At 50.0% G+C, this 13,248-nt stretch overlaps 1 protein-coding gene across 1 annotated transcript; it reads right to left on the bottom strand.

The window, feature by feature from the left end:
- Nucleotides 1-54: 54 nt before the first annotated feature.
- Nucleotides 55-13,231, bottom strand: polr2a (RNA polymerase II subunit A). Its single transcript, XM_056443459.1, has 29 exons — nt 12,951-13,231; nt 12,036-12,168; nt 11,756-11,892; nt 11,461-11,634; nt 11,055-11,336; nt 10,780-10,941; nt 10,390-10,610; nt 10,158-10,290; nt 9,910-10,034; nt 9,538-9,748; nt 9,246-9,455; nt 8,954-9,122; nt 8,732-8,826; nt 8,400-8,603; nt 8,089-8,311; nt 7,732-7,915; nt 7,394-7,565; nt 7,187-7,292; nt 6,239-6,444; nt 5,869-6,132; nt 5,556-5,763; nt 5,377-5,477; nt 5,190-5,294; nt 4,886-5,068; nt 4,594-4,797; nt 4,289-4,475; nt 4,068-4,181; nt 3,823-3,972; nt 55-3,670 (listed from the first exon to the last, which is right to left on the bottom strand). Exons 1-29 carry the CDS (start codon nt 13,035-13,037, stop codon nt 2,541-2,543), a joined length of 5,880 nt encoding a protein of 1,959 aa, XP_056299434.1. The 5' UTR covers nt 13,038-13,231; the 3' UTR covers nt 55-2,540.
- Between the last annotated feature and the right edge of the window lie 17 nt (nt 13,232-13,248).

Genomic DNA, 13,248 nt, shown 5'->3' on the forward strand with positions numbered 1-13,248 from the left:
AGTATTTTGCATATTCAGTATACAAACTGTCGTTAAAAAACTTCAAGACAGACGCGTAGTAAAACTTTTATTTTTCCAAGTCAAAAAACAAACAGAACAAAGATACAGAGTGAGATAATGAATTGATTTCTATACAGTGGCAATTTCAAGTGAAACCTTCCTTTGCCCAGACGTGTGAAGTCTTTCCTCAGTTTGAAACCCTGTCTGGCCCTCAGACGTACGTACACACTCTCACACACACACACTCTCACACACACACATTCACACAACCTGGGAGCCCTGATGTCCTGAATCAACTGGACAGACGACAGGATTCGATGCACGCGTGGTGGACTCAAGGGGTCTTCGGTCCACCACGATGTCTAGAAGTGCGTTCACCAAACCCCGCTTCATCTCACGAGGCTAGAAGAGGTCGTCCTCTCGACTCACGACCGTCTCGGAAGCAATGTTTCACAAAGTCGTGACAAATCATTTCAACATTTTCAGAACAAAACCCCCCCAAAAAAAGATTACCGACTGCGTTTCATCGCCTCAGGGACTCCCAGTCAGATCCAGTACGTCGTTCCCCCCCCCCTCCCATGATTCCCCTCGTCACGAGTACATACACTGGTAGAAAAAAGAAAACACTGATTTCAGAAATGCGGATGACTTGTGGATGAAGAGGGAAGAGGGAGACCCAGCTAGCCCGATCGAGTCGGAAAAAACCGCGTCGACTGATCAAATGGAGCGAGGAGGGAAAAGGGCTTTTTTTTTTGCCCGCCATTATCATCGTCATCATCATCATCTGGCGTCCAGACGGTTCCCCAACACAATCAAACTAGGTGGAGCCGTGTGGGAAAGCACCCATATTCGAAAAAACAAAGTTTGCACTAATGTAGTGGGTAAGGATTTGTGTGTTGTTTTTTTAACAGAGGCCAAGAGTGCTGTTCCTTTTGGACGATCTCTGCTCAAAAGAAATGAACTGTTCAACGCCGTCGGACAGAAAAAGGCCAGCGGGAGGACAAATGTTGCCCTCTGGCGTCCCGAGAAGTGAAAACCCCCCGAGCTCTACCTCCGACCGGGGCGGCGTGCGACGCGTGAGTAAAAAGAGCCGCTGGCAGAAGCCTCAGACGGTCGAGGAGAACGGGGACAACGGTATTTTTTTTAAAGCACTCCCCTCTGCCCCCCCGCCCGCCTCCTCTTCATCCACAGTCCACAAACATGAGGCTGCAGACAGAGTCACAGTCACCGAAAGGAGCAAAACGAGAGAAAAGCAGAACAAAAATAAAAAATCGTAGTTTTCCTCTATCCATGTTCACAGAATAGCATTCAACTTTCTTTCTTAAATAAATTGAACAGTCCAAATAAACCTGCGTACACGTCAGCTATCAGAAATGGGACCGAGATTAGCGAGAAAGTGGGAGGGAGTCCAAAAGAAATTTAAACCTAAAGCTTGAATAAAATGTATTAACAATGTGCTACTCATGCAAACGATGACAGAAGCAGCGACGCCGCACTAGTGTCCCTCGGCCACGCGTGCCCCATTTCCTCCTAGAAACAATATTAAAGACAGAATAATCATTTATTGATTTTTTTTCTCCATAGAAATCTTTAGATTCCCAGCGTCAAGGAATTTGACTTTCATCTGGAAAAGTGTTTTTTGTTGTTGTTGCTTTTGACGCACAAATCTACAAATGGTATCGGGCTAGAAGATGCTGGTGGGCGTTTCATGACATCTTTCAGGGGTTTTGTCTTTGGAGCGTGAAGGCGAAGAGAGGGGGATGGGTAAGTACACCTGTGTCGTTATTGGTGTTCAACAGTGAAATTTCAGTTTCCTGCAAGCCAGTTTCTCTCCTATCGTGAATGTGTTTCTGCCGACCATTCAACGTTCTCCTTTGGACAATCTGACCCCTCTAATGTACCCGACACCGAACGCTCCATCTTTGATCCCCAAAGTGGCAGCAACGGTCCGACTGTATGAAATATGCAATAAACTTTACCCTCCTGGATTTTCTTTCGGAGCTTTAGCTTTAGTGATGAATTCAACCCTCTTTTCAAAAGGCGTTTGGCAATATGTACGCTTTCCACGACCACACGCCCAGAAAGAGAGAGACTGGATGCAGCACACTATTAAGTTAAAAAGGGACCTTTCCTCCCCGCCATGTGTTCACCACATCTTCCTCTCCTTTTCACTCCCTCTTGGGATTTTGCCGGTTTTCAGCCCCAACACCTCGTGTGAAAATTTAAAAAAAACTATTTCAAAAGGCAGCCTTAATTCCCTTCAGGCAGAGCAGTCAAGTCTTTCACACAATAGTTTTAACAATTTCTTGTGGGAAAGGGGGGGTGTGGGGGGGAGGTGTCTGATGGTAAAGACAGGAGCATAACAGAGGTCCCAAAGGAGAGATTCCCCCCAAGAAAAACAATCCCAATCAGGACCCCTGTGGCAACAAGCACCGCCCCCTCACAGCTGGTTAAAAGGTGCCGTCCTTCAAGTGTCCTTCAAGTGTCCACCGTGAGGCGGCTGCTTTCTTCAGCGGCCTCCCCTTCTCCTCCGCGGCTCATCAGTTATTCTCCTCGTCGCTGTCGTCCGGGCTGATGGCCGGGCTGTAGGTGGGGGAGGTGGGGCTGTATCCGGGGGAGGTGGGGCTGTACGTGGAGCCTTTAGGACTAGTGGGCGAGTACGTAGGAGACGTGGGCGAGTACTTGGGTGAAGTCGCGGAGTAAGTAGGGGAGGTGGGGGAGTATTTGGGGCTGGTGGGGGTGTATGTGGGCGAGGTGGGGGAGTAGGTGGGAGAGGTGGGGCTGTATTTTGGAGTCGTCGGCGAGTAAGTGGGAGAAGTGGGCGAGTACTTCGGCGATGTCGGGGTGTACTTTGGCGATGTCGGGGAGTACTTGGGAGAGGTGGGGGTGTACTCCGGGGAACTGGGGCTGTACGAGGGGGACGTCGGGGTGTATTTGGGGGAGGTGGGGGAGTAGGAGGGAGAGCTGGGGCTGTATGAGGGGGAGCTGGGCGTGTAGGTGGGCGACTGCGGGGTGAAACGCGGACTGGAGGGGGAGTAGGACGGAGAGGTGGGGGAGTAAGACGGAGAGGTGGGGGAGTAGTTGGGGCTGGTCGGGGTGTAGTTGGGGGAGGTTGGAGAATAAGAGGGCGATGTAGGCGAGTAGGAAGGAGAAGTGGGGGAGTAGCTGGGCGAGGTGGGCGTGTAGTTGGGCGACGTCGGGCTGTAGCTCGGGCTAGTCGGCGAGTAGGAGGGAGAGGTGGGGGAGTAGGACGGGGAGGTGGGGGAGTAGGACGGGGAGGTTGGAGAATAAGAGGGGGAGGTGGGGGAGTAGGAAGGCGAGGTGGGAGAGTAGCTGGGCGACGTCGGGCTGTAGCTCGGCGACGTCGGGCTGTAGCTCGGCGAGGTGGGAGAGTAGGAGGGGGAGGTGGGCGAGTAGGAGGGGGAGGTGGGCGAGTAGGACGGGGACGTCGGGGAGTAGGACGGCGACGTGGGCGAGTAGGACGGAGACGTCGGGGAGTAACTGGGCGAGGTGGGCGAGTAGGAGGGAGACGTCGGGCTGTAGTTGGGGCTGGTCGGGGAGTAAGAGGGAGAAGTGGGGGAGTAGCCGGGGCTCTGCGGGGTGTAGCCTCCGGGGGAGCGCGGCTCGTAGGCCGGGGAGGTGGGGGAGTAGTTAGGTGACATGGCTCCACCTGAGGGGGAAAACAGGAGAAACACTTTAAGGGTGGAGGACACACACCTGCTGACACACACACTCACTGGATACCGTTGAATATTAAACACATTTCTGCATGTTATGTTGCAAGAAATAAAAACAAAAACAAAAATCGGTTTTCTGTCTAACCTGGAGACGGGATGTACGGGCTGGCAGGTCCCGGGGACCCCGGAGACCCCGGAGTGGGAGACCAGGCCGGGGAATAGCCCGGAGAGAAGCCACTAGCGTCCGACGCCGCGCTGGGAGAGAAGCCGGCTGCTCCGGGGGTCATGCCGCTTCCTGGGAGGACAGAAAAAGGGAGAAACTCATTAAAGGAAACTTCTCACCCGTAGGAGAAAAAAAATGTCTCCAAAGCAACCAGAGCGAACACTCACCGATACTCGGAGACCAGGCGCCGTAGGCCGGCGTCGCTCCGGTGTTCCACGGGGTCATGGCGGGCGACATGCCGCTCATGGGACTCGCCACCGTGCCAAAGAACATTCCGCTGGCTGCACAACGGGACGGATACACAACATGAACATCGCGGCTCTTACACTACGCCGGCAACGGGAACCCCTCCGTGTCGCATCCGACAAAACGCGTGCGTTGCACTTACGTCCGGCCACGCTGATGCCGGGGATGTTGGTCGGGATCTCCATGCCGTATTTACACTTCTCCGCGTCCAACAGCAGGTCGAAGCATCCCGTACCCGCCGGGACGAGCTGGCCGAGCATGATGTTCTCCGACACGCCCTTCATGGGGTCGCTCTCGGCATGGGAAGACGCCTCCATCAACACATCCACCTGGGAGGAGGAAATGCAAGAAAAGAGTGCAAGGGTTAATAGTTGCTGAGTTGGCTCTTCTTCTTTTTTTTTTACAATCAGCAGTAGTTGAGGGAGGTGTTGTTGTCGGTTCCCTCACCGTCTCCTCAAAGGAACACTTCATGAGCGGCCCCGTGTCTTGACGGTTGATGCCGTGACGCGTGATGGCCATCAGGTGACCGCGGCAGGTCATGGTGTCACACAGCAGAGCCAAGTGACGGTAGTTGACGTAGGAGCCGTCAAAGGAGATGACGTGGTTCAACTCCCTCTCCAGAGCCTTTCGCACCGCTTCAATTCCCAAGACCTACACAAGAGAGAGAGAGAGACTTAAATATTTGTCTTGATCCGCTGTCATTTCTACAGAGACAACGCTGCGTTTTGTGCTCTCGTACCGTGAAGATCTCCACGATGTCGTTGGAGGTGGTCCGGACGGGATCGACGTCCTTCTCGCTGAGGACCCTCATGAGGCTCACGCCGTCTGTCTCCAGGATCCACTCCTGCAGGGCCTTGAACTCGCCTTCCTCTGTGATGATGATCTTCTTCTTATTGTCAGTCTGGGGCAAGTGCATGTACACCTGGGGGAGAAGAGTGGGACCGTTGACTTATGGCCACAGACGGGTGTCTCTCAGAAAACTACAGTCAGTGTGTGTGAGTGTGAGTGTGTGTGTGTGTGTGTGTGTGAGTTCACTCCGTTACCTTGCAGATCTGCTCAATGCCCTGGAGGGTCATGTCCGTCAGCATGTTGGATTCGATGCACCTCAAGAACACGTCATCATCCATCTTGTCCACCACCTCCTCATCCTGCACAAAGACAAATCCAGGGATTCATGATTAATATTGAAACCGACCGCAGGGCGACAATGAACATAACCTCGACGCTCACCTCTTGGAACTTATTCTCATCGCTGTTCATGATTCGGATTCGCAGGACGAGCTTCTCGGCGTTGTCGTCATTGAAGATACAGTTCAGGTCATCTCCGAAACCTTGAATAAGAAATGAGAAACAAACCGTCATCAGGAGAAAACCACCTTCCCTCCTGATTGTGTGTGTGCCCAACCCACCTGCGTTGATCTTCTCTGCAATCTGCTCCATCGTCAGCTTGCGATCCGTCATGTGCTTGCGGTCGAGCTCGATGCGCAGCAGCCACGGTGAGATGCGCGTCACGTCGAAGTCGGGCATCTCGTAGTAGACGTTCACCCACTCCTGGTCCTCGGCCACCACCGTGTTTTGGGGGTTGGGGTCGTAGTAGATGGCGGTGTTGGCCGTCACCTGAGCGAGGAGGCACACTTTTAGTCGCCGCTTTATAAATGGAGGGGGAAATCATTCGGGGGCGAGCCCGAGAAGGGCGGCAGCCAACCGCTGTCCTCCTCCCACCTTTCGCAGCGTGGTGTGCTCCAGCCGACAGAGGATGTCCTTGGCCCTCTCGGCGTCGCGGGACGCCTGACCCAGCAGGAACACGGTCAGCGAGGGCGTTTTGGGCCTCTTGGAGATGTTGATCAACTCCTTCAGACGAGGCACACCGAGTGTCACGTTCTTGGCCGACACACCGGCGTAGTGGAAGGTGTTCAGGGTCATCTGGGTGGCCGGCTCGCCCAGAGACTGAGCGGCCAGGGCGCCGACCATTTCACCCGGGTGAGCCTGAGGACGGAGGACGGCACGAGATCGATCAGGAAAAGAAACAAACGAGGCTTCGTAGTTCCACGTCAAGGCGGTTCAGTCGAGGTCCACAATACGCCAAACTTACGATGGACTGGTTGAACTTGGTCTCGATCTCTCCCAGAAGCCAGTCGTAAGCCTCCGTGGACAGGCGGAACTCCTCGGTCATGCGCTTGGAGCAGAGCGTGGCGCGCAGGTGGATGTTGATGAGCAGAGTGGCGTTCTCCTGGGCCTGTTGACTCAGCGGGTCCTCGCCATTCACAATCACCAGCTTCTTACGCAGATCCTGCAGACCTGGAGATCGCAAATACACGTAGAGATAAGACAGTTGTTCATGCGTGTGTCGTCGACATTTATGAGGCGTTCTGGTGAAGTTTTGCACCGTCTAAAAATTCCTGAACTTTGTACGCTGTGAAATGTAATCCTTCCTTCTGTGATGCTAGAAGAGGTCTTCTTTCTCTCTCTGGCCAAGAGGGAAACTAGGATTTGAACTGTTCTACTTATGTTATGCAACATGCATGGATTCACCAGGCGGCTTTACGTGGCTTTAAGGGCCACCTGAGGCCAGGCAACAACCTCCTAGTTCTAATTCAGCCAGTGCTTCTTCCACACACACAACATCCTGTCACTGACACTGAGTTGCGAAAGCCAATCAGCGTTGAGACGCTACGCCCGTCATCACTGACATCGGGCCGTTGGTGAATCTATCTGGCTGCTGCTACTCTAGTAGCGCTATGTAGAAATATATATATGATATTAATGTTGTGAACCCAAACACAAGGGTGTTAGATGTTCCCGTGTTTGTGGGATGTCAACAACAAGTATAAAGCAGAAATAGGGGTTATTTCTTCCGTGGTGGATTGCGGAAATGATAACTGTTTCCGCGGAGATAAGCCACGCCCCCTCTCAGGTGCAAATGAAGCAAATAAATCACTCTTTTTTTTTTAACCTCACCTGAGTGTGAACAGACACGGTGACTAGAGGACAAGTAAACATCGAGCCGTGCTGTATTATTGGTCGACGTGTTTTAGCTCACCCTCGACCACCCTGAGAGGATTGAGGTCTGTTGGGGTTCGAATGTTGATGCGGAAGATCTTCTGAGCGTTCCAGATCATTCTGGCCAGGTTGCATGGCAGCACCACCTGCAGGCGAGGAGAACAATTGCATGTCATGAATATTGTTTTTGATTTCACGTGGCAAAGAGAGACTACTAAAGAGCAGAGGCACGGGTCTGAGCGCCCACCTTGCTGTCCCCAGTGGGGAAAATGGCTCGGAGGATCTCTCTGTCCTCCTTCATCTTGTCAAACTCCTTTTCCAGGGATCCCTGCACGTGGGCATTGGTCAGCACGTCCTTCACAACGTCTTCCTGCAGTATCCGCCGCAGCGCTCGCTCATTGGTGCAATCAAACCTAAACCTAGGCGGATCACAAATTCATACGAGATACTGGTAAGCGACGTCAAATTTAAAGAAAAGTCTCAATAAATGAAGATGGTTTGGCCATCGAGGTTGAACATCCATCCAGCGAATCAAAATGGTCAAACAATGCTCCAATGACCCAAGCGTATGTCTGTGTGACCTACTTCTTTTCGAAGGCCTTGTGCGAGGGTTTGAGCGTCACCACGTTTTGGAACTCGACGTTCTCTCCCGCCAGGCCGTCCTCGCCGTAACGCAACTGAACCACCTGGTTGATGGAGTTACGCACCGTGCCGTCGTACTTCACCATCACCGACTCCATGGACTTGATCAGACGCCGCTGGATGTAACCTGGACAGTTAGAACAGATGTAACGGGTCAAAAACTACAGAGGATGTTGTTGTCGCGGGGAAGCAAATTTAAAAGCATGTCGAGTCTGCCAGTCTAGTAATAACGTCTACAAATAGTTACGATGTATTCAGAATTTCTTCCGGCACTCTCCCCCCCCGGCTGCATGGACTCACCAGTCTCGGCAGTCTTGACAGCTGTATCGATAAGACCCTCTCGGCCTCCCATGGCGTGGAAGAAGAACTCTGTTGGAGTCAGGCCAGCCAGGTAGGAGTTCTCCACGAAGCCTCTGCTCTCAGGGCCGTAATCATCCTTGATGAAGTGAGGCAGCGTGCGGTGTTTGAAGCCAAAGGGGATTCGTTTACCCTCCACGTTCTGCTGCCCCACCACGGCAATAACCTGAATGAGGAGGCAAGATGATGTCAAATATAACATAAGCCATCATTCATCCGTTATGGGGTCATGACCGTTGGATGGATTCCTTTACCTGCGAGATGTTAATCTTTGATCCCTTAGAACCAGCCACCACCATGGACTTGAAGTTGTTGTACTCGGACAGAGACTTCTGGGCTGAGGATCCCGTTTTGTCACGAGCGTCGTTGAGGATACGATTCACCTGGTTCTCAAAGGTCTGCCTCAGCGTGTTACCAGGGGTCGGCTCCAGCTCGTTGTTGTGGGCTTTCTCGATGACCTGGCAGACAGAAGGCAAAGGCAATATGTCAACTTTTCTATTTGGGATTTCTGCTAAGAGGGTCTAACTATGTTGAAATAACCACTTTACAGTAATTCTGTGACGTGTGTGAAATGTGTTGGGCTTACTTCTATCACATCCTGTTTGGCTTTCTTGATGGTGTTCTGGATGTCAAGGTAGGTCTTGGCATCAGCAATAGAGTCACCGATACCAATGGAATGACCTGAAGAACATATCAAAAGGAAATTCATAAATATTTAGACAAAACAAAAAGGAAAAAGATTTTAAAAGAGAAAAAAAAATCAATTTCGTAACAGTGACGGACAGAAATAAAACGTGTGTTCACTTACCCTCGATGAGCAGCCAGTTGTTGACCACAGTCTGAATGTTGGAGTAGAAGAGTCTGGTGATGTCGTGGCCCATCTCCAGGTAGGAGATGTGGACGAGGGAGCCGGCTGAGGTTCCCAGAGATTTCTTACACAGGATTCCCATGATCAACTCGCCGTTCTCCACCACGACCTGTGTGTGTGTGTGTGTGTGTGTGTGTGTGTGTGTGTGACAGGAGTTGAACGTGGCGTCACTTGCATGGTCAGTCATTCCCACTCTTGAATCTCTGCGCGATTAAGGGGGATGGACATGTACCTTGGTGTCTCCAGGTGAGATGTGCTTGTAAGGGCCACTGTCTTCCTCGTCCGGATGGGTGCTGTGTGTGCGGATCACGTTAATGTGTCCGGGAATGATTAGGCTGAAGATCTGCTTGCCCGTCCACATCGGACGGGGCTTGATGATGGCCGGCTGAGGCACTTTCCCGTCCCAAGTGGAGAGGAACATGAGGAGGTTCATCACTTCCCCCTGTGGTGGAGAGAGGCACAATGTTGAGACCCGTTCAGGAAAGAATAAAACATCAACCGGTGACCACGTCGCTATCCCTTACCCGATCTAAGAAGACATCTCTTTTGGTGAACTTGCGGACGGCCGTGAGGGTGTCCTGCACGATACCCATGACGGGCCTGTTGGACTGGGGGGTGACGATCATACGCGGCACCATAGCCAGCTCCTGAATCTCCGCCTTCGTCTCGAGGGACTGAGGCAGGTGGAGGTTCATCTCATCCCCGTCAAAGTCAGCATTGTAGGGAGTGGTGACACTGGAGGGAGACCAGAGGATGGGATGTTAGAACCAGCTCCTTTCAGTCAGGAATAATTTAACAGTGGGAGGAATTTGCATTAAGATCAAATGAATACAGTTTGAAAATTATGATTATGCTATTATAACGGCGCGCTGCTGTATGTCGTATTGATTCGGTACCTGAGGTTGAGTCGAAACGTGGACCACGGCAGGATCCGCACCCTGTGCCCCATCATGGACATTTTATGTAGTGTAGGTTGTCTGTTGAAGATGACGACGTCGCCGTCACACATGTGTCTTTCCACCTAAAATAGAGCAAAAAACCATCATTTTAAGTTAGTATAAAAATATATTTCAAATCACCATCAAACAGAAGATAGCTTTAGTAGAAGTAGTTCTGGAGCTGCATGTAAGTATTTCAATCTTGCCTTGTAGCCAATTTGCAGGTGGAGGTCACTTGGTTTCGGGTGGAATCGCAGGTCAATTCTGTCTCCATTGTCACGGATGATGTACTTGGCTCCCGGGTACTGGCTGTTGCCTCTTCGCACCAGCTCTTGTAGTCTATGATTGTCGTCAGAATTAATTAGCCGACGTCAAATTTCACGAAGACATTTTTGTACACGTTACATAAAGTGGCATCAGCCGACTCCTTCGCATTACCTGTCGATGTTAAAGGGTGTGACTATTTCTGGAAAGGTCATATTGGCCGCTATGGATCGCGGTACGCCCACTTGGTCGATTTGCAACATCGGGTCTGGGGTGATGACGGTTCGTGCAGAGAAGTCCACACGCTTGCCCATCAGGTTACCTCGGACTCGGCCCTCCTTCCCCTTTAGACGCTGTTTTAAGGATTTGAGAGGGCGGCCAGACTTTTGCATTGCCTGAAAGAAAAATGAATTGAAATTTAAACACGATAATAAACACGGTTAAAAAAATGTTTCACAGAAAACTTTGGGACTGGGCTCACTTTAAGTGTATTGAAGACTATGTTTCATTGAACAGGTACAACTCTAACTCGACATTTAAGGCAACAGAGAAGTTAATACTTACCCTTGGTAGGCCTGGCAATTCGTTGTCAATCATGGTGGCAACATGAAACTGGAGCAGTTTGACATCTTCAGCTATGACGTGCGCTGCAGCGCCACTCTGCTCGTTTCTTCTCAGCTGGTTGTTGATTTTGACGATGTCGGCCAGCTTGTGGGTCAAGTCATCCTTTAAAAACAGATAATAGATTTGTTGTTATTGCTGTACGGTACAGATCATTTTTTTACATGTAGGAACAAACAGAAAAACAACAAAACAGCCTGGGGTTCAAACTACTGTACCTGGTTTCGAGCCGAGCCCTGCATAACTACAGCAGGCCTGACAGCCAGGGGAGGCACGGGCAACACAGTTACAATCATCCATTCTGGTCGGGCAAACTTGGGGTCCATGCCCAAGATGACGTCCTCTTCATCCGAGATGCGCTTAAAGATCTCGTGCACGCGCTCGGGGTTGAGCAGGATTTTCTTTTCTTGCGAATCCTCGTTGACGTGCTTCCACTCAGCATACAGCTCCAAGCCGGTGCGTCTGATGCGTGGCTGGTAGCGCCCACATCCACCGTGGCCCTGCGTAAGTCACATTGTGGGGGGTGACGGAAAAGTGTGAGAAAGAAAGAAAAGTTGGGCAGCACTGTGAATGTTGAGCGCCGAAATGCCCATTTACTGTGACAAAAAGAAGACATGCAAATACCTTCTCCTTGGTGATGTCCTCTTCAGTCTCCTGCTGTTCCATTCCAAATTTGTTGTCCATTTCCTCTCCTCCTTCGCAAATATTTTTTCCTTTGCACAGCTCGTACACATGTGTCAAACGTTTCCTCGGCTGCCCTTTCGATTTTATCAGGATGTCTTTGATCTTTGGATTGGTCTGTAGGGAACAGCAATAGGACCACGTTTAACATCAAAATAAGCCATAAACAAGACTGATTTAACTCAAATATCAGTGGATTATTATCATCATCTATGGTAAACATGATGATTGTACTCACCGAATCCACTAACAGCTTCGAGCAAAAGAAACAAACGCATCGAAGAATCTTCATTATCTTTGTTAAGAAGCCGACGTGGAAAACTGGCTTCGCCAGTTCTATGTGCCCGAAGTGGCCGGGGCATTCCGTCATGTTGCCTGAGGGAACCAAAAAAACATGGTTACATCATCAGGTAATGCCATCAGATAAGAACAGCAGCCCCTCAAACAATAGATTGTTGTTACGGTTTAAATGAATAAATAAAACATGTTCAACATGAAATGCTAACGTGACATTATACCTGCACATGTCTGACATCTTCCCGTTCGTTCTATGACCCCTTGTCTTGGGTCCATAAGACCACCAAGTTTAGGACGTCCTCCCTCTGTTGTTTCGGCGTACTTGATTCCCCCTTCCGTAACGGACATCCGTTTCTGGGGAGAAAGACATTGGTCATGTGACTATTTATATATATACACAATCATCAGCAGTTGACCATCTCCTGCATACATGTCAGTCAGTTTTAAATACACATTTTCCAAAATCATTCTTCTATCTTTGGCAAAACAATCTAAATATATATAAACAGTTTAAATAAACCATCATCATATATCCAGTGCTACACATTCATTCAGATCGAGACAAAGCTTATAGAACGATAGTTGACTTTGTAAAATAAAGTTATGTAAACATTAACTTTCATGTTACGTCAAACGTTATGCTTAAATACGTAAACATATCATTACAATCTATAAAGATCCAATCCAGAGTTAAAGAAAAGTACCCTTCTATACATTTATTGTGTAAATAAACAGACCAATGCGCACAATTCGACGAGTTTGTAACAAACCAAGCTAACTGTTTCCATAACGAAAAGCTATAAATTAAGCAAAAAGTGGAATTACTGAATGGCCTATCGGGTACATTGCGTAAATAAAAAGGGGGTTTAATTCATGTGATCGCATGGATCCGTTTTTGAGAATGTTGTGCTTAGTTTTTCAAACTTCCTGCAACATGCTAGTTAGCACAAGCTCCACCAGCTTGTCACAGCTAGTTAGCTAGGCTAGGCTAACAGCGAGCATTTCCCGTTGTAAACAGAACCGTGTCTTTGTTACATATGTTAAGCTACAAGATTAGTCAAGAAACTGTATACGTGATGTGTGATCTGTCCGGTAATTAATAAAATACCCAACTCCCCCCTAAAAAGAAAACCTACAAGCTCTTCTGGGCTGATGATGCCGAACTGAACTCTCTTGACCGTGCGCAATGGGCATGCGCTGTCGCCGGAGGGCGGTCCGTTCATCCTGTGTATTCAAAGAGACGCGTCCTTCCTCGACACGCCGCTTTGTGAGCAGGAACAGCCTTTAAATTGCCACCACGACTCTGGTCAGTCCGCCAACGGTGACCGGAAAGTCTCCGAAGGCGATATCCCAGGGACCTCTGCTTTATAACCAAGTTACTTGTGTTTAGCTCCTAAGTATAATGGCTACCGACTGTTCCCTTCCCCTTTTAGG

This window comes from Pseudoliparis swirei, chromosome 21 (assembly GCF_029220125.1).
Source record: "Pseudoliparis swirei isolate HS2019 ecotype Mariana Trench chromosome 21, NWPU_hadal_v1, whole genome shotgun sequence".
NCBI classification, from domain to species: domain Eukaryota; kingdom Metazoa; phylum Chordata; class Actinopteri; order Perciformes; family Liparidae; genus Pseudoliparis; species Pseudoliparis swirei.

What these genes read in the sequence shown, in the direction of transcription:
- polr2a (XM_056443459.1), bottom strand. Translation starts at nt 13,037, where the DNA reads ATGAACGGACCGCCCTCCGGCGACAGCGCATGCCCATTGCGCACGGTC. An exon ending in TCTCACCTGGAGACACCAAG is followed by an intron (nt 9,123 to 9,245) that starts GTACATGTCCAT and finishes ACACACACACAG; the next exon opens with GTCGTGGTGGAGAACGGCGA. An exon ending in CAACTGGCTGCTCATCGAGG is followed by an intron (nt 8,827 to 8,953) that starts GTAAGTGAACAC and finishes TATGTTCTTCAG; the next exon opens with GTCATTCCATTGGTATCGGT.